We start from the raw sequence: 25,066 nt of genomic DNA on the forward strand, positions 1-25,066 counted from the left end.
TGTAAGGTTATACACATGGGAAGAAGGAATCAATATCACCATTACACACTGAATGGGAAACCACTGGGTAAATCTGACAGGGAGAAGGACTTGGGGATCCTAGTTAATGATAAACTTACCTGGAGCAGCCAGTGCCAGGCAGCAGCTGCCAAGGCAAACAGGATCATGGGGTGCATTAAAAGAGGTCTGGATACACATGATGAGAGCATTATACTGCCTCTGTACAAATCCCTAGTTAGACCGCACATGGAGTACTGTGTCCAGTTTTGGGCACCGGTGCTCAGGAAGGATATAATGGAACTAGAGAGAGTACAAAGGAGGGCAACAAAATTAATAAAGGGGATGGGAGAACTACAATACCCAGAAAGATTAGCGAAATTAGGATTATTTAGTCTAGAAAAAAGACGACTGAGGGGCGATCTAATAACCATGTATAAGTATATAAGGGGACAATACAAATATCTCGCTGAGGATCTGTTTATACCAAGGAAGGTGACGGGCACAAGGGGGCATTCTTTGCGTCTGGAGGAGAGAAGGTTTTTCCACCAACATAGAAGAGGATTCTTTACTGTTAGGGCAGTGAGAATCTGGAATTGCTTGCCTGAGGAGGTGGTGATGGCGAACTCAGTCGAGGGGTTCAAGAGAGGCCTGGATGTCTTCCTGGAGCAGAACAATATTGTATCATACAATTAGGTTCTGTAGAAGGACGTAGATCTGGGGATTTATTATGATGGAATATAGGCTGAACTGGATGGACAAATGTCTTTTTTCGGCCTTACTAACTATGTTACTATGTTACTATGTTACTATGACACGACAGGGACAGCTGCATCGATTCAAAGTGGCAGGAGACAGCATTTGTGCAGTATGGTTACAAACTACTTTTCCGCCCTTATCGATGTTCTCCCTCTCAGGTCATTCCCCTTTGATTACTGGGCATCTAAACTAGACACCTGGCCTGAATTGCCAGAATACGGATTACAGAACCTCGATTGCCCTGCTTTCAGAAAGAGTGTTCAGTGCTGCTGGTTCAATACTGACCGAAAAAAGGACACGTCTGGCTACCAAAAATGTTGATGATCTAACCTTCATTTAAATTAACCAATCATGGATTTCACATTCTTTTGCCCCACCTTCCCCTGCTGACACGTAGCTTGCCTGAAAGATAACTTGCTTTTGGGGGGAGACACAGAACCCCAACTCTGGCCCTGTGGTATAACACAACACTATGAACGTGGAAGAAAGTGTCTGCCTGATATACGATGCACTAGCAGTACAGCTGAATATACACTGTGTGAGAATTTGAATCTCCATTTTTGGGGGGGAGACACTGAACCCTAACTCTGGCCCTGTGGGATAACACAACACTATGAACGTGGAAGAAAGTGTCTGCCTGATATACGACGCACTAGTAGTACAGCTGAATATACACTGTGTGAGAATTTGAATCTCCATTTTTGGGGGGGAGACACTGAACCCTAACTCTGGCCCTGTGGGATAACACAACACTATGAACGTGGAAGAAAGTGTCTGCCTGATATACAACACACTAGCAGTACAGCTGAATATACACTGTGTGAGAATTTGAATCTCCATTTTTGGGGGGGAGACACTGAACCCTAACTCTGGCCCTGTGGGATAACACAACACTATGAACGTGGAAGAAAGTGTCTGCCTGATATACAACGCACTAGCAGTACAGCTGAATATACACTGTGTGAGAATTTGAATCTCCATTTTTGGGGGGGAGACACAGAACCACAACTCTGGCCCAGTGGTATAACAGTAAACTATGAATGTGGCAGAAAGTGGCTGCCTGATATATACGACACACTAGCAGTACAGCAGAATATACCCTGTGTGCGAATTTTAATCTCCCTTTTTTTTTTGGGGGGAGACACAGAACCACAACTCTGGCCCAGTGGTATAACAGTAAACTATGAACGTGCCAGAAAGTCGCTGCCTGATATATACGACACACTAGCAATACAGCAGAATATACACTGTGTGCGAATTTTAATCTCCCTTTTTTTGGGGGGGAGACACAGAAGCACAACTCTGGCCCAGTGGTATAACAGTAAACTATGAACGTGGCAGAAAGTGGCTGCCTGATATATACGACACACTAGCAGTACAGCAGAATATACACTGTGTGCGAATTTTAATCTCCCTTTTTTTTGGGGGGGAGACACAGAAGCACAACTCTGGCCCAGTGGTATAACAGTAAATTATGAACGTGGCAGAAAGTGGCTGCCTGATATATATGACCCACTAGCAGTACAGCAGAATATACACTGTGTGCGAATTTTAATCTCCCTTTTTTTTTGGGGGGGAGACACAGAACCACAACTCTGGCCCAGTGGTATAACAGTAAACTATGAACGTGGCAGAAAGTCGCTGCCTGATATATACGACACACTAGCAATACAGCAGAATATACACTGTGTGCGAATTTTAATCTCCCTTTTTTTGGGGGGGAGACACAGAAGCACAACTCTGGCCCAGTGGTATAACAGTAAACTATGAACGTGGCAGAAAGTGGCTGCCTGATATATACGACACACTAGCAGTACAGCAGAATATACACTGTGTGCGAATTTTAATCTCCCTTTTTTGGGGGGGAGACACAGAAGCACAACTCTGGCCCAGTGGTATAACAGTAAATTATGAACGTGGCAGAAAGTGGCTGCCTGATATATATGACCCACTAGCAGTAAAGCAGAATATACACTGTGTGCGAATTTTAATCTCCCTTTTTTTGGGGGGGAGACACAGAAGCACAACTCTGGCCCAGTGGTATAACAGTAAACTATGAACGTGGCAGAAAGTGGCTGCCTGATATATACGACACACTAGCAGTAAAGCAGAATATACACTGTGTGCGAATTTTAATCTCCCTTTTTTTTGGGGGGGAGACACAGAAGCACAACTCTGGCCCAGTGGTATAACAGTAAATTATGAACGTGGCAGAAAGTGGCTGCCTGATATATATGACCCACTAGCAGTACAGCAGAATATACACTGTGTGCGAATTTTAATCTCCCTTTTTTTTGGGGGGGGAGACACAGAACCACAACTCTGGCCCAGTGGTATAACACAACACTATGAACATGCCAGAAAGTGGCTGGAATTATTATTTTAAAAAATAAAAAAAACAAAAAAAAAAACAAGCTCCCTACAATGAGCTCAGGACAAGTATGGCAGCAATAAAAAGGACTGCTTAACACAAAAATGTGGACAAATAAACAAGATAGGTAACTGTGCAGAAAGGAGCAACAGGAATTTTGCTTTAAAAAAAGCAGTTGGTTTGCACAGCACAGTGCACACAGCTATGCAGCTGCTGCACTAAAATACGACCTCCACTGTCCCTGCACAAAAAGGTGGTGTGGGACAGTGAAAATCGCTCCAGCACAAGCGGTTTGGGGGTTTATATTTCCTCCCTAACTCTGTCCCTGTTTCTGACTATCTGCAGCAACACCTCTCCCTATGCTCAGATCGGCAGAAGTAAGATGGCAGTCGGCGTGCACGCCCCTTTATAGCCCCTGTGACGCCACAGACAGCAAGCCAATCACTGCCATGTCCTTCTCAAAGATGGTGGGGACCGAGACCTATGTCATCACGCTGCCCACACTCTGCGTTCTCCTTCATTGGATGAAAAACGGCGGTGACAGCGTCATATGAAACGCGACTTTGGCGCTCTGATCGTGTACCGCATGGCCGATCCCACTGTAGGATCGGTTCGGGTTTCATGAAAGCCGACTTTGCCTAAAAGTCGCCGATTTATGAAAATGACCGATCCGTTTCGCTCAACCCTAGGTTAGACATCTAAAGCAATTGATTTATTTAAAACAGTTTGCACTTCAAAGATGATCTGGACTGGGAATTATAAATGCATAAATAACACCTTGGTCTACTGCGCTTTAAACTGTATTATGCATACCGCATATTATACTGTATATCATTCTGTATTTAGTAACTTTTGTAAGATTATTTAATAGATTTATTAGTGTACTTTTTACTTTTGCAGATACAGGAAAGTGGGTAAACTGCAGTAATGGTAAGCATAGTGTGATATTCCAACTTATGGTCTGTTGGAAATAAGCTGAAATCAAATGAATGGGACTGATCAGACATTCTAAACAAAGATTGTAGGCAAAGGTGGTGTTTTTTTCTGGGGGGAGAAAAAAACAATGTTCTGCTTTAATCTTTCCAGTGCAGATAAGACCAGGTTAACACTTGCGTTAAATTATCCATTATTATGCTCAGTCACATGTTCCATCATGTTTGCTGGTACAAAAAGCAAAATGATAGCTATCATAATGGAAACCAAACAGACCCCATTAAAATGAATGAGGCCCTTCTGGCGCCATTTGTATCCACTATAGGATGCATTCTTTTGTAGAAGTCCTTAGTTATAACAGAAAAATGGTACGCTGAACCTTATTGTAAATCCAACATTAGAAAATTAATGTTGACCTTTGACAGGTTGTCCATGGGAAAAGTGATACTACTTTTGTGCCAGTTTGAATATTTTTGCAGAAAGTAGTACAATCAAGGGCATGAACAGTAGAGTGATTGATGGCATGAACCAGCACAGTGTGCAGCATGGTGGCCCAGTGGTCAGCAGCACCAGAGAACATTGAATATTTTGAAATTCAAATTTGGCATGTTCAGCAAGTTTTTCCAAAAAATTAGTTTTACAGTGAATACGTTTGCCGCAAATCGCAGATAATAGCACAGAAAAGTTTGAAATACTCTTAGGTCTCATAGGACTGTATCCCACCCTTTTTAATATCTTTAACACAAACACAGCCTTAGTAATATCAAAGTTACCCCGCCATAGAAAGAGATGATAACCAACAGTCTATTTAATAACATAGTTGAAAAATGATCCCTCTTAGTCATTTGTGATCAGACAGACAGTTCTGTGCAGAGCACTCAAACTGATGGTGTCGTTGTTAGAGGTAACATCATCCTGCTTTAACTGAGATAAGTGATGTGCCATAATGCACTCTGTTGCCACCCCACTAATATGCTTCAAGGGGCAAAGGAGGTCAATTGTGGCCTGCACTTGGTTATACTATTGCTTGGACAGCTGGAGCCAGTGGTGATGATGCTTCTACTGCTTCTAGTGACCCCCACATTCTTTGCTGTGTTATAGGTCATTTTTTATTTTTCACTATCCTATCCATTCCTATTTCCACTTTTTTTCACCGCATATTTTATACGAATCTTAAATTTTAACAATCTTTTCAACCCCAATTATTAAACCTTGCCAAAAGGAAATAAGAAATGCTGGTTAGATAGGTACATGTACAGAAAGCAAATTGGACTATTAAAGCAGGTGTGCAAAAATAAACATGCATAGTGCAATGTGTATTTTTTTATTTTTTGGTCCCATTTTTATAGGAGAGCTGAAGACCGGCTGAACACACCACTCTGCTATCTCCGGTGATCCTATAAATAATAAATAGAGCTGCAGTATGCATAATGGTCCACCATTCCATTCACTTGGGGATCATAAGCTCAATGGGTCTTATCGCCAGTGGGAGTCCCAGCATTCAGACCCCCCAGTGATTGTGAAGTTATCCGCTATCCAACGGATAGGGGATAACTTTTAAACTTGAGAATACCTCTTTAAGTTATTGCACTGATGGACAGTATATGTCTATCTGTACAATTATAATAGAAAAATATTTGCTGCTTAGTTTTTCTCTCTTGTTTTATCCTATACATGATGGTATGTTTATATGTAAATATCGCTGCTGTTTTGCAGATAGCTTACTTATGTCTTACCTGCTAGGGTTAATTGCCATATTCCACAAACAATGATGGCAAGCCATGTTATATTTCTTATAATATCAACTCATCACTCCTTTGTGTCTTGGAACAGGTAATGATACACTATCTTACATCAGTCGTATCTTCAGCTATCCACCTCTGGACTTGACTCCTGAATTCAACCCAAAGATAAAAGACTATTATGCAGAGCTGCCATTTGATGTAGTGTCAGTAGAAATTGGCGCAGAGCCTGCAAACTGCAATAGCCAAGTGCACCTGGATAACAAGAATGGACCACGGTAAGCAATGATAGCAGAAGTGAAAAGAAAAAAAAGAAAAAATGTTGTTTTTTGTTTGTTAGCTTCCACTATTTTAGATTTAATATTTAGAATATGCTCAAAATACTAAGAAGTCCCATGCAGCAGCGGTAAAGGAAAATGCACATACTGATATAATATATAATTCTTCTTATGGTCAAGCTGCATTTTTATTTTACATAGAAATGCAAAATCCCTGAGTACATTGAAGGGAAACTGTCATGTGAAAAGCACTATGGAGTTAATCTGCAGGTTAATATCACTTTAAAGCTGCCCGATCTCCACACAGAGAGCCCCATTGCCAGGATGAAAAGATCAGTGCATAGTGAGCGTCAGCTGTAATTACGCCCCACCACTACCTGACAGGTGGATCATCATTAGAGCCGGCTGTCAGTCAGTGGCGGGGAGCAGTTACAGCTGCCACCCACTATGCACTGCGGTGATAGTGAACGGTGACTGAAGCCATGACTGGCCCGCACCTGTGACTGAAAACCCAAAGCTGTCGGCTAGGCTACTTTCATACTTGGGTCGGTACGGGTCCGTCGCTATGCGTCGGGCCGACGTACCGACGCACGTTGTGAAATTTGTGCACGATGTGGGCAGCGGATGCATATTTTAAACACATCCGCTGCCCATTCTGAAGTCCAGGGAGGAGGGGGCGGAGTTTTGGCCGCGCATGCGCGGTAAAAAATGGCGGATGCGACGGAAAAAAAACACGTTACATTGAACTTTTTTTGTGACGATGGTCCGCCAAAACACGACGGATCCGTCGCACGATGGACGCGACATGTGGCCATCCGTCACGATCCGTCGCTAATACAAGTCTATGGGCAAAAAACACATCCTGCGAGCACATTTGCAGGATCCGTCTTTTGCCCAAAACGACGCATTGCAAAAAACGCAAGTGTGAAAGTAGCCTTAGAATGGAAGTTCATTTCCTGCCAGCAGTGGGTCACTTAGTGTGGGTACCTGGCAGCTTCAGAACACTAGTAACCTGCAGACTAACCAAGCAAGGGTGGTAAATACAAATATAATAAATATATAAATATTAAATAAATAGTAAATACAATTTCTTAATATACAAGTTTAAACGTGAACCTACTTGCCAAAATACAGGAAACTTGATGGCATCTAGTCAGAAACTAAAGGTGTAAATTGTTTATGGGGTGCTGACACACTGTAGTGCTGTCACAGAGATAGTGTTGCTGCAGAACACAGTCAGTCTAATGCAGGCTACTAGCAAAGGTTTTGCTTTAAAGAGGGCCTTTAATGTTTAGTATGCAGTCTGGTGTGCAGGGATTTTTTATTTTTGACAAGATGTAAACTGATATATAGGTTAATTGGAAAAGATTCAATATAACTTTTAATTTATTAATACAGTGCTCAAAAAAATAAAGGGAACACTTAAACAACAGAATATAACTCCAAGTAAATCAAACTTCTGTGAAATCAAATTGTCCACTTTGGAAGCAACACTGTCTGACAATCAATTTCATATGCTGTTGTGCAAATGGAATAGACAACTGATGGAAATTATTGGCAATTATCAAGACGCACTCAATAAAGGAGTGGTTCTGCAGGTGGAGACGACAGACCACGTCTCAGTACCAATGCTTTCTGGCTGATATTTTGGTCACTTTTGAATGTTGGTTGTGCTTTCACACTTGTGGTAGCATTAGACGGACTCTACAACCCACACAAGTGGCTCAGGTAGTACAGCTCATCCAGGATGGCACATCAATGCGAGCTGTGACAAGAAGGTTTGCTGTGTCTGTCAGCGTAGTGTCCAGAGGCTGGAGGCACTACCAGGAGACAGGCCAGTACACCAGAAGTTGTGGAGGGGGCCATAGGAGGGCAACAACCCAGCAGCAGGACCGCTAACTCAGCCTTTGTGCAAGGAGGAACAAGAGGAGCACTGCCAGAGCCCTGCAAAATTACCTTCAGCAGGCCACAAATGTGCATGTGTTTACACAAATGGTTAGAAACCGACTCCGTGAGGATTGTCTGAGTGTCCGACGTCCACAGATGGGGGTTGTGCTCACAGCCCAACACTGTGCAGAACACATGGTGGCATTTGCCACAGAACATCAAGATTTGCAAATTCGCCACTAGCGCTCTGCACATGTGACAGACGTGACAGAGTCTGGAGATGCCTTGGAGAGCGATCTGTTGCCTGCAACATCCTTCAGCATGACCGGTTTGGCAGTGGGTCAGCAATTGTGTGGGGTGGCAATTCTTTGGAGGGCCACACAGCCCTCCATGTGCTCTCCAGAGGTAGCCTGACTGCCATTAGGTACTGGGATGAGATCCTCAGACCCCTTGTGAGACCATATGCTGGTGCAGTTGGCCCTGGGTTCCTCCTAATGCAGGACAATGCCAGACCTCATGTGGCAGGAGTGTGTCAGCAGTTCCTGCAAGATGAAGGCATTGAAGCTATGGACTGGCCTGCCCATTCCCCAGACCTGAATCCGATTGAACACATCTGGTACATCATGTCTCGCAACATCCACCAACGTCACGTTGCACCACAGATCAGAGGCATAGCTAGAGTTTTGGTTCGGGTGGGGGCAAAACTTCTAAGTGAGCCCCTAACCAGGTAACCTTGATTACAACTGGGTGATGCACCCTAATAGTGGTGGAGAACCTCAGCAGATGACAGCGCTGTTACTGAAGATAATCTCTATACAAAGACCAACATAGATATTATCACCATATGGTCAGTGGTAAATAGCAGCCCTACAGAACATATAAGAGATCACTGTACAGTTACAGATAATGACTTACCGCTGACGTCCTTTCTGATGAAATCATTCACTTTTTCCGTCTTTTCCATCTGGCCCAGACCGACATGACAACTTCTTCCAGCAACAATTCACCTGCAGAGAATACAACAGAGACACGTTTCACTTCTCACATTCCAGACCCATCACCATCTATTCCCAACCTGCACAAACTCCTCATCCTGCTGATACCCCAAATACTGAGCCACTCTACCGTATGTGTCCCTATTACTGCACCTGATACCCAAATACTGAGCCGCTGCTGCCGTATGTCCCTATTACTGCACCTGATACCCCAATACTGAGCCGCTGGCGCCGTATGTGTCTTTATTACTGCACCTGATACCCCAATACTGAGCCGCTGCTGCCGTATGTGTCCCTATTACTCTACCTGATACCCAATACTGAACAGCTGCTGCCTTATGTCCCTGTTACTGCACCTGATACCCCAATACTGAACCGCTGCTTCCGTATGCATCCCAATTACTGCCCCTGATACCCCAATACTGAGTCGCTGCTGCCGTATGTGTTCCTATTACTGCACCTGCTGTGTGATTCTCTATGCCCTCTAAATTCTAAAGCATCCCTCTATAATATAGTAATACTGGGTGCAAATGCCCTAGAAAACAGAGCCCACATTTTGCCCCTAGAAAGTAATATTGCCCCGTGTTCCCCTTTAATAGTCACAGTAACCTGAGTTCCCGTATAACAATAAGTGCCCACTTTACATTTCATAATGACCCAAGTCTCCCCCCTGTACAGCTCTCCTATACACAGTATGATGCTCTCTTATACACAGTATAATGCCCCTTCACTGTATAGTACCAGCCACAGTATACTGACCCCTTAGTAGTCTCCAAACTGTTTGATGGCTCCAGCACTGTATGATGGCCCCTTCACTGTAATCTCCACACTGTACGATGGCCCCCTTACTGTAATTCCCACACTGTAGGATGGCCTCCATATAGTATAATGCACCACATAGTCCTCAATATAGTATAATGCACTCCCCATAGGCAGACTCTATAGCACAAGGCAGCACCCATAGGCAGACTCTGTAGTATAAGACAGCACCCCCATAGGCAGACCCAGTAGTATAAGACAGCACCCCATAGGCAGACCCTGTAGTATAAGGCAGGACTCCATAGGCAGTCCCTGTATTATAAGGCAGCACTCCATAGGCAGACGCTGTAGTATAAGGCAGCACCCCCATAGGCTGATCCTGTAGTGTAAGGCAGTACCCCATAGGCAGACCCTGTAGTATTAGACAGTACCCCTATAGGCAGATCCTGTAGTATAAGACAGTATCCCCATAGGCAGATCCTGTAGCATAAGGCAGCACCCCATAGGCAGACCCTGTAGTATACGGCAGCACCCCCATATGCAGATCCTGTAGTATAAGGCAGCACCCCATAGGTAGACCCTGTAGTAGAAGACAGTGCCCCTATAGGCAGACCCTGTAAGTATAATACAGTACCCCCATAGGCAGAACCTGTAGTATAAGACAGTACCCCTATAGGCAGATCCTGTAGTATAAGACAGTGCCCCAATAGGGAGATCATGTAGTATAAGGCAACACCCCATAGGCAGACTCTGTAGTATAAGACAGTACCCCTATAGGCAGACCCTGTAAGTATGAGACAGTACCCCTATAGGCAGACCCTGTAGTATAAGGCATCCCCCATTAAAAAACAATAAATAAATAGTCATCTCTCTTCCTCCTTGTTCCAGCGGTGATCCCACTGCTCCGAGCTCCCACTCATCTTCTGACAGCAGGCGCCTGGTGGTGACGTCACTGCACTCACTGTCAGTGTCAGCGTCGGTGACGTCAGACGCTGACAGGGGGGTGATGGGAGAAGGAGCGTTGCACGTTCCTTCCCTCATCAATGTGGTCAGCTGCATCGGCTAAATGCCGATACAGCTGACCTTGTGGTGATGGGTGGGGGGCCCACTGCTGGCACCAGGGCCCCCACCTACTCAGGGGCCCCATAGCGGCAGAGCAGGGAAACGGAATCTCCCTGCTCTACTGCAGAATGCAACTGGATCGGTGTGCTGCACGCACCAATACAGTTACATTAGTGTAGCTCTGGGTGAGCCCCCTCTGAGCTCCGGGCCCAGGGCGCTCACACCCTCTGCCCCCCAATAGCTACGCTACTGCCACAGACTGTCCAGGAGTTGGCGGATGCTTTAGTCCAGGTATGGGAAGAAATCCCTCAGGAGACCATCCGCTGTCTCATCAGGAGCATGCCCAGGTGTTGTAGGGAGGTCATACAGGCATGTGGAGGCCACGCACACTACTGAGCATCATTGGCTCAGTGGATAGCACTGCAGCCTTGCAGCGCTGGAGTTCTGGGTTCAAATCCCACCAAGGACAACATCTGCAAGGAGTTTGTATGTTCTCCCCGTATTTGCGTGGGTTTCCTCAGGGTACTCCGGTTTCTTCCCACATTCCAAAGACATACTGATAGGGAATTTAGATTGTGAGCCCCATCAGGGACAGCGATGATAATGTGTGCAGACTGTAAAGCGTTGCGGTATATGTTAGCGCTATAAAAAATTAAGATTATTATTATTATCATCATTTTCTTGTCTTGAGGCATTTCCACTGAATTTGGATCAGCCTGTAACTTCATTTTCCAGTTTGATTTTGAGCATCATTCCAACTTCAGACCTCTGTGGGATAATAATTGTGATTTACATTGATAATTTTTTAGGTTTTGTTGTTCTCAACACATTCCACTATGTAATGAATAAAGACTTACAACTGGAATATTTCATTCAGCGATATCTAGGATGTGGGATTTAATGTTCCCTTTATTTTTTTTGAGCAGTGTATATTCTGAGCTTGGGTGCTCAGGGAGCGGCCCTAATCAGTACCTAACATGTTGCTATCTCTATTCTCTACATTCACACTTTTACATGGTATGTTGTCAGTTTTTGAATGAGCATATATTGACTATTAATAATTTAATTACAATTAAGTATTTAATTGGACTCTTCTTAAAGGGGTATTCTTAGATACACAGCATAAAAATTTGCATGTTGACAATAAACATGCCTTTCCCTTCTGCTGTCATTCTCATACAATGAGAACTTTATCTTTATCTTCAATAGTGCATAGACTGGTGCCAAGGAGACTGATGAGCCGTTAGACCGATATTTACCTCACCCTCTCTGTCAGCTTATGATCCAGAACTGCTGTTATCAGTCCTGCAAAATCACAATCCACAGCCCCCACTATGGTTAGTTTCAAGATAAATTCTCATAACCACTGCTTTTACTGTCCCAAGCCATATACTTATTCAAAGGCCCTGCTTAGATCTACATGCATTCATAGTTATAACAGTGCAGACTTCAGAACAAGCACTGACAGACCATTAATGTCACAGTAGCAGGAGCTTAGCAGTGGAAAAAAGGTACTGAACTAGAGCTGTCAATCAAGAAGGATTGCCTGCCCCTCATAACAAGAAAGAAGTGAAAGTGTGCTGTGTGCTGCACAAGACACAACTTGAGAATAACCCTTTAAGAAGCCATGTCATTATTAAGAACTATAGTTCGGCATCAAAGACTATTGTGAGATATGGAATGCTTTTATTTTTTTAGTTATAACTTAGAACAAGATATTTGAAATAATATATATTGAAATGAGAATGTCTGGAGCATGTTCTTGGTTAAAATAAAATTATTTTTTATCATCTCATCTGTTTTCAAAAACAGATAATGTTCATATATATTGTTACTTGCCAGTACTATATGTAGCTTATAAATCTGTTTTTGGCACATCCATTCCTGATCATATACACAAACAACATTTCCATACAGTTAGCTAAGTAACAGCACTCCATGCCATGCAGCAGCTGCAAAATAGTTACGATTTAGAGGTGAATACAAGGAGAGAAATAGGCAACACTTTACCTATTGTTCAACTACTGTGTTGTGCATTTTTTTTACAAATGCGTATTGCCTAGTTTGCTATCATTGTCATGCTGTCATTAATTCTTTAATTTGAGAACATAATTGAAAGGCATTTTATTTTCACTTTTTTCAGCAAATGCGGCAATTAATTCACTAACATGCTTTCCACATCAGTTTTGATGTTTGTCTAATATTGCTTACATTTTGCACGACAGCAACTAAAGATTTAGAAGAGGTTAATCAATTTGCCAATCTGTTTTGTGTTCATTTAAACTATGGGATTCAAAAAAACAAAAATAATATACGCAATTGAAAAAAAGTTTTATCTGGCAATAACATTGTGTTTTCGGAGCATTTATATCAATTAGATGTTTCATAATTGTTAAAATAAACACTAGCTATAAACTTCGGTCCAGGTCTATACTTGGGTTTTTTTTCTGTATATCTTGTACATGAAAGTTCTTGTAGAACAGGAGTGCAGAACATATTTTGTCAAATGGCCACGTTGTCACACTGAATCAATTCTGAGGGACATAAAAAAAACGTAAAGGGCACTTACATGAATACATCTCCATAACCACTATCAGTGCATGCAAACATTAACAGAATCAAGTTGTACATATTTGAGGAGGATTTGGAGAGTTTCTGCTAAAAAAAACTGATGATAATCAAAACCTAACTTACAGTGAGTTTTTGGATCAAAAACTGAGCACAAACTCCCCAATTTTCCTCAAAATCTCAAAACTCCAAGCTTTGATGAGATCACAACCACTGTTAGTACATAAATCCATCACCAGAACCACAGTCAGTTCATGAATCCAGCATCATAACCACTACCAGTACAAGAATCCAGCACCAAAACCTATGTCAGTTTATGCACCCAGCACCAGAACCACAGTCAGTACATGAATCACTGTATAGCTAGAAGTAGAAGGAACCAACACCAAACAACATAGTAAATACCTTATTAACCTTGCAGCAATTCTAGCAGTTTGAAAGAGCTTCTCGGACACCGGTGCTTCACTGGGAACAAAATAGCATCATACCAAGTCCAATCAAAGAAGCAATGAAAAGTGGCACTTGGTGATCAGTTGAAATGATTCTTCTTTAATTAGGTAAATCAATTCTTGGTTGTAGGTGACCGGTTGGTCCTCTGGACTTTAGAGTCGGTAACTCCACTAACCACAGTGTCGCTAATGACACTCCATTACTTCTTAGTTTAAATTTTTAGAGTGAAATTTCACTGGTATTTGAGAAAGAAACTCATGTAAAGTCTTTTGTAGGAAGTGCTCCCTCTATCTATTTGCCCCTATTGCCTCTGGCAATGCTATTAACCTTTTCCATGATTTACTGGTGCACGACATCAATGCTCAAATATATCTGGAGATGCCCCGAATTTGAGTGAAGGGAAGTTATTTGCACTAAAGAGATTAAAAGACAGGAAAGATTTAGTGGTTTGTCAAGTATTTTGCTTTAATTATTGTATTGTTAACGTTGTTACTTATGACTTTTGTGTTTGAAACTGTTAAACTGTAAAGCGCTGCGGAATATGTTGGCGCTATATAAATAAAGATTATTATTATTATTAAGTGGACAAGTTGGGCAATATAGTTCTAATGAGAAAGGATTACTACAAACAAGAATCTTTGAGACAACTTTCATATAACAGCACATATACCCCTTTTAGCTATGACCCCACCGCCAAATTTAAATATAAACTTTCTTTCTTAAAAAAACAGGTAGATTTAGGTGTTCTCTCTTTGAAAAAAGCAGAAAAACTATTGCACGAGTCCCCTAATAAACCACATTGATAATTCATTCTGAAAATCCATAAATCTGTCACCTCTCGTCCAGGACGCCCTATAATCTCTGGAGTGGGATCTTTGACAGAGCTGCTGTCTAAATAAGTTGACTGGCTCTTGCAACCCCTCCTAAGAGATGTCCCGTCTTATATCAAAGACACAAGCACATTTTTAAGGGTAGTACAGTACAAAGAGTGACAAGATGATATTTCTTCTTACAGCTAACGATGTTGAGTCTCTACACAAGACTTATTAAAGCCATTTACAATATACTCCAACAAACTGACAAAAACCTAGATTATATCAATTTTATATGTAACTGTATAGAATTTATACTCACTCATAACACGTTTAGGATCTTGGAAAAATGGTACGTGCATTGCCTAGGTACAGCTATGGGCATGCACAAGCAGCTGCCCTGTCTAATTTGTACCTTGCAGTTTTGGGGAAAATGTATATATTTTCTCCAAAAATCCTTTTCTCAAATTCCTAAAAATGTACACATGATATATATGTTATATAGTCATGGTGTGGTCAGGTACAAATGAGAACTTCAGTGATTTTGTAATCTGTTTCAATAATTCCAACAATTTGAATATGGTATTCACATTGGTATATGGAGGTCTTGAACTTAATTATTTGGATGTCAGGGTGAAAGTAAAAAATGGGGCACTGACAACAGAGGTTTTCAGAAAACCAACCTCCACTAATTCTGTTTTACATTTCTCCAGCACACACTAAAGCACATTACCTTAAAGCCAATTTTTACGCTTAAGAAAAATTAACAGCAATGAAATAGGTATTGAGAAACAATCAGCTGAATTAAGGAAAATATTTTCCTTGAGAGGAATTATTAGAAGCACTAGAAAAAGCAAAAAAAAATCTAATCGAAAATCCCCGTTGAAATACAACAACATGAATAAATGTGACAAACCAAAAAATTTTATTTTCAATTTTAAATTTGGTTCTATGGACAATGCAATGTGCTCTACTATAATCAATAATTGGCATGTATTAATTTAAGATAAAGATCTAAGAGATCAAGTTGAAAATAAACCTTTAATTACCTGTAGACTTTGTCTCAATTTAAAAGGCAACCTCGTTAAAAATCGCTTAAAACCTGCACACAATTGGCTAAATAATTCCAGCATAAAAGGTTAAAGAAATATCAGAAAAATAACCTTTATCTTTGTCATATCTAAAAACTAATAAATGAAAAAAGTGTGTCAAAGGCTATGCAAATACATGGCATGTATTTACAAACATACATCCAAATCTACAATTAATGGAAAAGCTTACAAATTCACAAATATTCTTCTCCAAAAAATAGAGGCACATGTTTTGGATTGCTTGCGGCAGAACTGGCTTTAGTGTCAATATAACTTTAAAACATGTAAAAAAAAAGAAGCAAAATTTGCCCTTTCAGTGCTCTATTGGTAGAATTTGGACAAATATGTTAATTCCTGTAGTTTAGGTTTGATTTAAGGTAGTAATTTGGAATTAGATGCTAAATAGTCAAAAAAGAAATATATTAGTAAACAAGACATATACGTTTGCCTTGACTATTAATCTTTGTCACTCAATGTACAATTAAAATATAAATGACATGATAATTAAAACATGTCCTGTGACAACATTCAGGAATTTAACATTAAAAAGTGATAGCTGGTGAGCTGAAAATACAGATCCTAACTGATAACATCTAAGATTTTCTGAATAATGTTCAAATATTATTTTTTTCTAGCGTTGCAAAATACCCACTTGGACTCGGAACAAATCCCATCACATTACATGTTACTGATGATTCTTCACAAACCCCAATATTATTAAGAAGCTATAGGATAACAATCTTTCGAGAAGATCGTCCAAGTCTGCCTTTATTTGACCACTACAAAATGTGTGGATTTGTACAGGTATAGACTGATTTTTATTGTGTTTAAATGTTTTAAATATTCACAATTGGCCAGCTTCTGCAACTCTGATAAATTCACACCCATAGATATAACTGCAATTAAAGGTACCTTCATACTAAGCGAGGTCGCTAGCGAGATCGCTGCTGAGTCACAAGTTTTGTGACGCAACAGCGACCTCAGTAGCGATCTCGCTATGTTTGACACGTAGCAGCGACCAGGCCCCTGCTGTGAGATCGCTGGTCGTGTCGGAATGGCCTGGACCTTTTTTTGATCGTTGAGGTCCCGCTGGGTAGCACACATTGCTGTGTTTGACACCTTACCAACGACCTCGTTGACGACTCAGACACCGACACATAGGCGTGCATTTGCGTTGCCTTTTCCGCACCCCTCCGCTCCGATTGGTGGTCGCTGCTGCGTTCTGATTGGCGGTCATGCCTTCAACAGAAGGCGACATAGTAGCGCTTCCTTCCTAGGTGTCAGAAGAACCGTTGAAGAATAGATAAATCGAAGAGGAGTTGCAGGCCGGAGAACTCTACAACGGTCTGCAAACCTCCACGCGGTCAGGAACAAAGGACGGAAGGGCTATTGTGTTGCCTCATAAGGCAAGGCCGCCACCAATCAGAACGCAGTAGCGACCACCAATCGGAACTGAATGGGCGCGGAAAAGGCAACGCAAATGCACGCCTGTGTGACTACAACATCACACAGGACGTCCCTCATCGAGGTCTGAATCATCATAATAGCTGCCATGTGACAGGGTCACAACGTCCAACGACATCGTTGTACAGGTCGCTACAGGTCGCCGCATCACTGCTGCGTCGTTGGGAAGATCTCACTGTTTGACATCTCACCAGCGACCACATAGCGACGCAGCAACGATCCCTGACAGGTCGTATAGTTGTCGGGATCGCTTTAGCGTCGCTAAGTGTGATGGGGCCTTAAAGCTGAGCTTTCGTCTTTATATCTGCACTATGTAATTACAGTATGTGACAGCTATAGGTTCACACACCTTGTAGTCAAACTTGTAGAAAAAATGTTTTGCCCTTTGGCTCCCAGGAGCTCAGAAGGAATATACCGGACACAAAGCTTACTGTATCCCTATGTGACATAAGAATAGGAAATATTATGGCTATCTGCTTATACAAGTAAAGAAGTCCATGAAAGCTGAGCTGCACTGAAGATTCAAACCCTTAACAAAGCAGTATTTTATCGGGAAGACGCATAGTCACCAGTGCCACCACTGATGTCGCCATGTGGTCATTGTTATTGAAGGTAGGGTCAAAAACAAAGCAAACCTTAGGTAGTAGATAATAGCTTATTTCTTAGATTCAGTCAAACCTGACTCACTGTAGCAGGATAACATTCACATAGTCTAGTGCTTTGCAAATTGTGAAGTGACCTTACTGGCCTACATACAGGTCCTTCTCAAAAAATTAGCATATAGTGTTAAATTTCATTATTTACCATAATGTAATGATTACAATTAAACTTTCATATATTATAGATTCATTATCCACCAACTGAAATTTGTCAGGTCTTTTATTGTTTTAATACTGATGATTTTGGCATACAACTCCTGATAACCCAAAAAACCTGTCTCAATAAATTAGCATATTTCACCCATCCAATCAAATAAAAGTGTTTTTTAATAACAAACAAAAAAACCATCAAATAATAATGTTCAGTTATGCACTCAATACTTGGTCGGGAATCCTTTGGCAGAAATGACTGCTTCAATGCGGTGTGGCATGGAGGCAATCAGCCTGTGACACTGCTGAGATGTTATGGAGGCCCAGGATGCTTCAATAGCGGCCTTAAGCTCATCCAGAGTGTTGGGTCTTGCGTCTCTCAACTTTCTCTTCACAATATCCCACAGATTCTCTATGGGGTTCAGGTCAGGAGAGTTGGCAGGCCAATTGAGCACAGTAATACCATGGTCAGTAAACCATTTACCAGTGGTTTTGGCACTGTGAGCAGGTCCCAGGTCGTGCTGAAAAAATGAAATCTTCATCACCATAAAGCATTGACCCTGCCCTTGATGAAACACAGTGGACCAACACCAGCAGCTGACATGGCACCCCACACCATCACTGACTGTGGGTACTTGACACTGGACTTCAGGCATTTTGGCATTTCCTTCTCCCCAGTCTTCCTCCAGACTCTGGCACCTTGATTTCCGAATGACATGCAAAATTTGCTTTCATCAGAAAAAAGTACTTGGGACCACTTAGCAACAGTCCAGTGCTGCTTCTCTGTAGCCCAGGTCAGGCGCTTCTGCCGCTGTTTATGGTTCAAAAGTGGCTTTACCTGGGGAATGCGGCACCTGTAGCCCATTTCCTGCACACGCCTGTGCACGGTGGCTCTGGATGTTTCCACACCAGACTCAGTCCACTGCTTCCTCAGGTTCCCCAAGGTCTGGAATCGGTCCTTCTCCACAATCTTCCTCAGGGTCCGGTCTCCTCTTCTCGTTGTACAGCGTTTTCTGCCACATTGTTTCCTTCCAACAGACTTACCATTGAGGTGCCTTGATACAGCACTCTGGGAACAGCCTATTTGTTGAGAAATTTCTTTCTGGGTCTTACCCTCTTGCTTGAGGGTGTCAATGATGGCCTTCTTGACATCTGTCAGGTCGCTAGTCTTACCCATGATGGGGGTTTTGAGTAATGAACCAGGCAGGGAGTTTATAAAAGCCTCAGGTATCTTTTGCATGTGTTTAGAGTTAATTAGTTGATTCAGAAGATTAGGGTAATAGGTCGTTTAGAGAACCTTTTCTTGATATGCTAATTTATTGAGACAGGTTTTTTGGGTTATCAGGAGTTGTATGCCAAAATCATCAGTATTAAAACAATAAAAGACCTGACAAATTTCAGTTGGTGGATAATGAATCTATAATATATGAAAGTTTAATTGTAATCATTACATTATGGTAAATAATGAAATTTAACACTATATGCTAATTTTTTGAGAAGGACCTGTATGTCTCAGCTAAGAATGCAGATTTCACAGGAAAGGCACATGCTTTTCTATGACAGAAGTAATCTATGATTAACAAAGCAATTGATTCATTTTGTGTTTTTGTGTAATGCCATACAAGGTTTATGAGCCAAGTTAAAGGTAAGCTGACTTTAATTTTTTTGTAAAGGTATTAACTTTGCCCAACAGTGACGTTAAGGCATCATTTTGTCATGGCCTATGAAACCCCTGTAAAAAAATATCTTGAGATTCCCTGATTTAGTGTACGACCCCAATTTCCAAAAAGATGGGACACTGTAAACTGCGAAGAAAATAAGAATGCAATTTGGAAATGTCTTGCAGCCAATGAAAATGAGCAAAATATATTCCAGTGGAATTGAATTCTACTTGAATATTACAAAAATATTCAAAATTTTTTTTTTTTTACAATTTTCTTCAGTATTGATTCTGCCAAGTGATGACTGACTGGACGCGATTTTGATAAACTGTAATGGACCATCAAAATAAAAAATACTTGTCTTACTGCTTACCTCTACACAGTGGCTTAACTTGAAACTCATGGGCCCCGATGCGAAAGCTCCAACGGGGCCCCCAAATATTTTAAATCTTTAATAGCAATAGTCTTTTTCTATAGGCCAAAGGGACTTTTAGGGCCCCCTAGGCTCCAGGGCCTGGGTGCGATTGCAACCCCTGCACCTGTTATAGTTACGCCCCTGCCTCTACAGCTCTACAGATGAGTGTTGCTCAGGATCAAAGATAATCAGAGGTTCATCAATCTGTGAATAACTGCGTTTAAAATTAGAAGAATAATTTCAGTAAAATGTTGCTCAATGTAAATTTGCAAATACTTGGAATATCCCACCATCTACAAAATATAATATCAAAAGATTCAGATATTTTGGAGAAATCACCCGGACAAGGCCCATGATCAATATTGATGCTTGTGATCTACTGGTCCGCAGATGGCATTAAATTAAAAACTGACAGGATTTGGTTATGTAAATTACTGCATAGGCTCAATAAGACTTCTAGAAATCATTGTCTGTGAACACAGCTCACTTAACAATCCACAAATGGAAGTTAAAGCGAGCCTGTCATGTGAAAAAATACTATTAATCTGCAGGTTAATAGTGTTCATAAGCCATGCGGCCACTGCACAGAAAGCCCAGCAGCCGGGGGGAATTGAACTTTATTCCTCCAGGCAGCCTCTGGCTTCCAGTCATAGAGGCACAGCTGGTGTGGCTACAGTGACCAGTTAGTACATAGTGATCAGCGGCTGAATCCACGCCCAAACACTGAATGAGAGCCGGCTAAGCAGTGCATCAGTACAGAGCTGTCAGTCAGTGTTGGGTGTTCGGTTACAGCTTACAATGCATTGAGTGGTGACTGAAGGTGCGCAAGCTCCATCTCCATGCCTGAAAGGCTGCCAGGAGGAATAACTTTATTTTCTTCCTGGTAGCCAGGGCTTCTGTGTGGCAGACGCTTGGCTTCAGAACCCGATTAACCTGCAGATTTACCACATCTGCAGATTAATAGTGTTTTTCTTCACATGACAGCTTCCCTTTAAAGATCTATCATGTAAAGCAGTAGTCATACCGTATATGAAGACAATGAGAAATGCTACTGTGTTCTCTAGGTCAAAGATCACTGAAATTCTTTATGGAAACCACGGATGATGTGCTTTGTGGACTAAAGAGGAGAGAGACCATCCAGCTTGTTATCAGCACACAGTTGAAAAGCCCACATCTCTGATGATATGTGGCTGTATTAGTGTCTATGACATGGACAGCTTAAACATCTAGAAAGGCACTATCTCTGTTGAGCATTATGTAGAGATTTTAGAACAACATATGCTTCCAACTAATGTCTATTTCAGAAAAGGCTTTGCATACTTTACCAATACAACGCAAAACCACATACTGCAATGATCACAACAGCATGGCTTTGCAAAAGAGGAGTTTGGGTGACGAACTGGCCGCTTCAGTACAGATCTGTCACCAACAGAAAATATTTGTGGCATGATGAAATAAAAAATCCGCCAATGATGACCCACGACTGTTGAGCAGCTTGAATCTTACATCATACAAGAATGGGGCAACATTCCTCTCCCAAAACTCAAGCCATTGGACTCGCTTCCTAAACATTTACAGACTGTTGCAAAAAGAACAAGGAATGCTGCACAACGATAGACATGGTACTGTGCCAACTTTTTAGAGATGCATTGTTGACATCAATTTATAATCAAGTTAATTTTTTTCAGATGAAATGGACTGAGATCTAACTTTATTCTTCTTATATGTGTTATTTTTCCTGTTGTGAATAAAATATGGCTATAAGAGAGTTAAAAATCACTGCATGTTAAGGGTCGAGTTCCCGCCTCTGCACAGGGGGAATCTCGGGCCATCTCCGCTGCGGTCTCCCATTCTTCTGCCGCAGTGGAGCCTGCTCAGCGGAGACGTCAGTCCCAGCGTCTCGCTCAGTCTGACTCTGTACAAAGAGTTACTGCTGCTTTTCCTGCTTCTGTCATTGAAGTCAGTGCTGGGCAGTGGCGAGCAGACGCTTCTGGGACTAAGTCCTGCTTTTCCCGTTCTGAGCATGCCCAGAGTAAGATCTCTCAGTGGAGATCGAGGGTCACATGTTCAGATACTGCAGCTAAAGCCATTGGTCCTTCAGGAAGGTCCTGTAGGTGCTCAGGCTCTGTGGCAGCCTCTCATTGGTCCTTCTAGGAAGGTCCTGTACATGCTGCAACTATTTAAGGCTCGCATGGCCGCACGGCCATGCACTAGTATCTTTCTATGTTATGTACTTTGCACCAGTGTGGTCATGTAAGTTTGTGTTCAGGGACCCGGCTGAAATAAGCCCCTAGAATGCTGGCACCTCCGGTGAGGAGATTGTGTGTGTGTGTATGTACTCAGGGACCTGGCTGAAATAAGCCCCTAGAATGCTGGCACCTCTGGCGAGGAGTTTTGTGTGCATGCATGACCACTGACTGCTCTCAATTGGGTAGTTAACCTGTGCCTCTGTGAGGTCTAACAGGGCGCAGTGCTTTGCTTTCACGGCTACTCTGTGAAATAAGAGTTAGTTCATACCACCATATAGTTCCGCCGTTTGCTAGCAGCAGGTTCTCCTGCACGGTGGACCCCGGGCTGCGAACGCATCAATTTCAATAAAACATCTATATTTACTCGTTGCGTTCCGCTAGCCCTAAGGGTACCGTCACACTATACGATTTACCTACGATCACGACCAGCGATACGACCTGGCCGTGATCGTAGGTAAATCGTAGTGTGGTCGCTGGGGATCTGTCACACAGACAGCTCTCCAGCGACCAACGATGCTGAGGTCCCCGGGTAACCAGGGTAAACATCGGGTTACTAAGTGCAGGACCGCGCTTAGTAACCCGATGTTTACCCTGGTTACCAGCGTAAAAAAAAACAAACAGCACATACTTACATTCTGGTGTCCGTCAGGTCCCTTGCCGTCTGCTTCCCGCACTCACTGACTGCCGGCCGTAAAGTGAAAGTGAAAGCACAGCACACACTGCTGTGCTCTGCTTTCACTTTACGGCCGGCAGTCACAGTGCGGGAAGCAGACGGCAAGGGACCTGACGGACACCAGAATGTAAGTATGTGCTGTTTGTTTTTTTTTAGTTTTACGCTTGTAACCAGTGTAAACATCGGGTTACTAAGCGCGGCCCTGCGCTTAGTAACCCGATGTTTACCCTGGTTACAAGCGAACGCATCGCTAGATCGCATCGCTAGATCGGTGTCACACACACCGATCTAGCGATGACAGCGGGAGATCCAGCGATGAAAGAAAGTTCTAAACGATCTGCTACGACGTACGATTCTCAGCAGGATCCCTGATCGCTGCTGCGTGTCAGACACAGCGATATCGTAATGATATCGCTGGAACGTCACGAATCGTACCGTCGTAGCGATCGAAATGGTATAGTGTGACGGTACCCTAACACTGCATTCCTGTTTTCCTTACGGTTGACACAGTGTCCCAACTTTTTTGGAAATGGGGTGTGATGGTGTAATATGCTATGTGGGGATCATTTTTGTGTATATTTCTATTTTACTTATTTTCATGGTATTCTCTTGTAGAAGGAGTTATATGCTAATTGATGGCTGTTGCTGCCATCTGATATCAGCCCCACAGTACTGTATTGTTTGCTAATATGATAATGACATATTGACCTAGCTTGTTGAAACAATGAGCCCCTGCGACCTTCCGCCATTACCTGTGAATGAGGAGGGGGACTTTTAAAATATCAGTGAGGTGAGACACAGAGCAGTCATGTGTGGAACTATGATGAGAACACAGCACCTCAGAGAGAAAGAAGAGTATATAGACTATGTTATCCTCTGTCTTTTGGAATGTTGGACTTTTATCCTGTTACTGAACTGCATTCAGGTTCTGGACTATTTTATCCTTTGTGTGGTGGATTGTATATGGACCTTTCGCATTTTTGCCTAAATAAAGGTCTTGGGATTGTTCACTCTTGCTCTGTTAATTGTGTGATACCGGAGAAGGACCCCGTGACATGGGGTTATACGAATTTACCTGTGGAAATGCATGCATTCCAGCACAGTTTTATCAATGCAGTACATACTATACATACATTAACCACATAAATTAATAACTAAAATCATATAAGTGTAATTGATTCATAGTGGTTCTTTCTTTCTTTAATACAATGGCTGAGGGGATTTTCCCTTCAGTGCGGAGCTACAGAAGGTACAGAATGCCACCTATTGCAACTGTTGTCAGCACATTGGATTCAGTCCATATTTTAAGCTCACTTTTAGCTGATATTTTTGTCCATGCTCTGTCCAAATGAGGCGAAGACTCTGAAAATGGCCAAGTGAGTTGTTCTTTACTATTCACAAAGTTACAAAACCAGCGTCGCACAATCCTATTTACTTCTGTGAGAGTTTCAGAAATGGCATCATGCAGTCTGCTTGGCTGTATCCATAACTCTGACTACTTCTGCTTGGTGCATACACTCAGACTTTCCCTTTGTCAGTCAGAGATAGGAGTAATCCTTTAAAATAACCACCTGAGCTAACCATTCCTGGATTTATTTTAGATTATAGCCACCAGGCCCTGGTGGAAAATTTAATCTAAAGACCATACCATACTCAGTACCTTCCTGTCTGTCTTCAATAACTGACCAACATTTTTTAAGCTCAGTATAACCTCATTGTAACCTTTCCTTAATCATGTCCTTCTGATATCTTTTGTTTGTACTAATCATAGATATAACGTCATGGTCCAAATATTGAGGCCATCCCCACTGCCTGTATTGTATTACCTGCGACAATATTCTCACTTTAACCCCTTTACCCCAAGGGTGGTTTGCACGTTAATGACCAGGCCAATTTTTACAATTCTGACCACTGTCACTTTATGAGGTTATAACTCTGGAACGCTTCAACAGATCCTGGTGATTCTGACAATGTTTTCTCATGACATATTGTACTTCATGATACTGGTAACATTTCTTTGATATTACCTGCGTTTATTTGTGAAAAAAATGGAAATTTGGCGAAAATTTTGAAAATTTCGCAATTTTCCAA

At 42.1% G+C, this 25,066-nt stretch overlaps 1 protein-coding gene across 3 annotated transcripts in view; it reads left to right on the forward strand.

Annotated features, from left to right (window-relative positions):
* Positions 1-25,066, forward strand: part of CPED1 (cadherin like and PC-esterase domain containing 1) — a 486,680-nt gene that overhangs the window by 225,587 nt on the left and 236,027 nt on the right. For all 3 annotated transcript variants that reach the window (XM_069764871.1, XM_069764872.1, XM_069764873.1), the window contains 3 exons: positions 4,028-4,057; positions 5,894-6,080; positions 16,340-16,508. In XM_069764871.1, coding sequence (XP_069620972.1) covers positions 4,028-4,057; positions 5,894-6,080; positions 16,340-16,508 — 386 coding nt within the window. The remainder of the gene's footprint in view (positions 1-4,027; positions 4,058-5,893; positions 6,081-16,339; positions 16,509-25,066) is intronic.

Source organism: Ranitomeya imitator, chromosome 4 (assembly GCF_032444005.1).
Source record: "Ranitomeya imitator isolate aRanImi1 chromosome 4, aRanImi1.pri, whole genome shotgun sequence".
NCBI classification, from domain to species: Eukaryota; Metazoa; Chordata; class Amphibia; order Anura; family Dendrobatidae; genus Ranitomeya; species Ranitomeya imitator.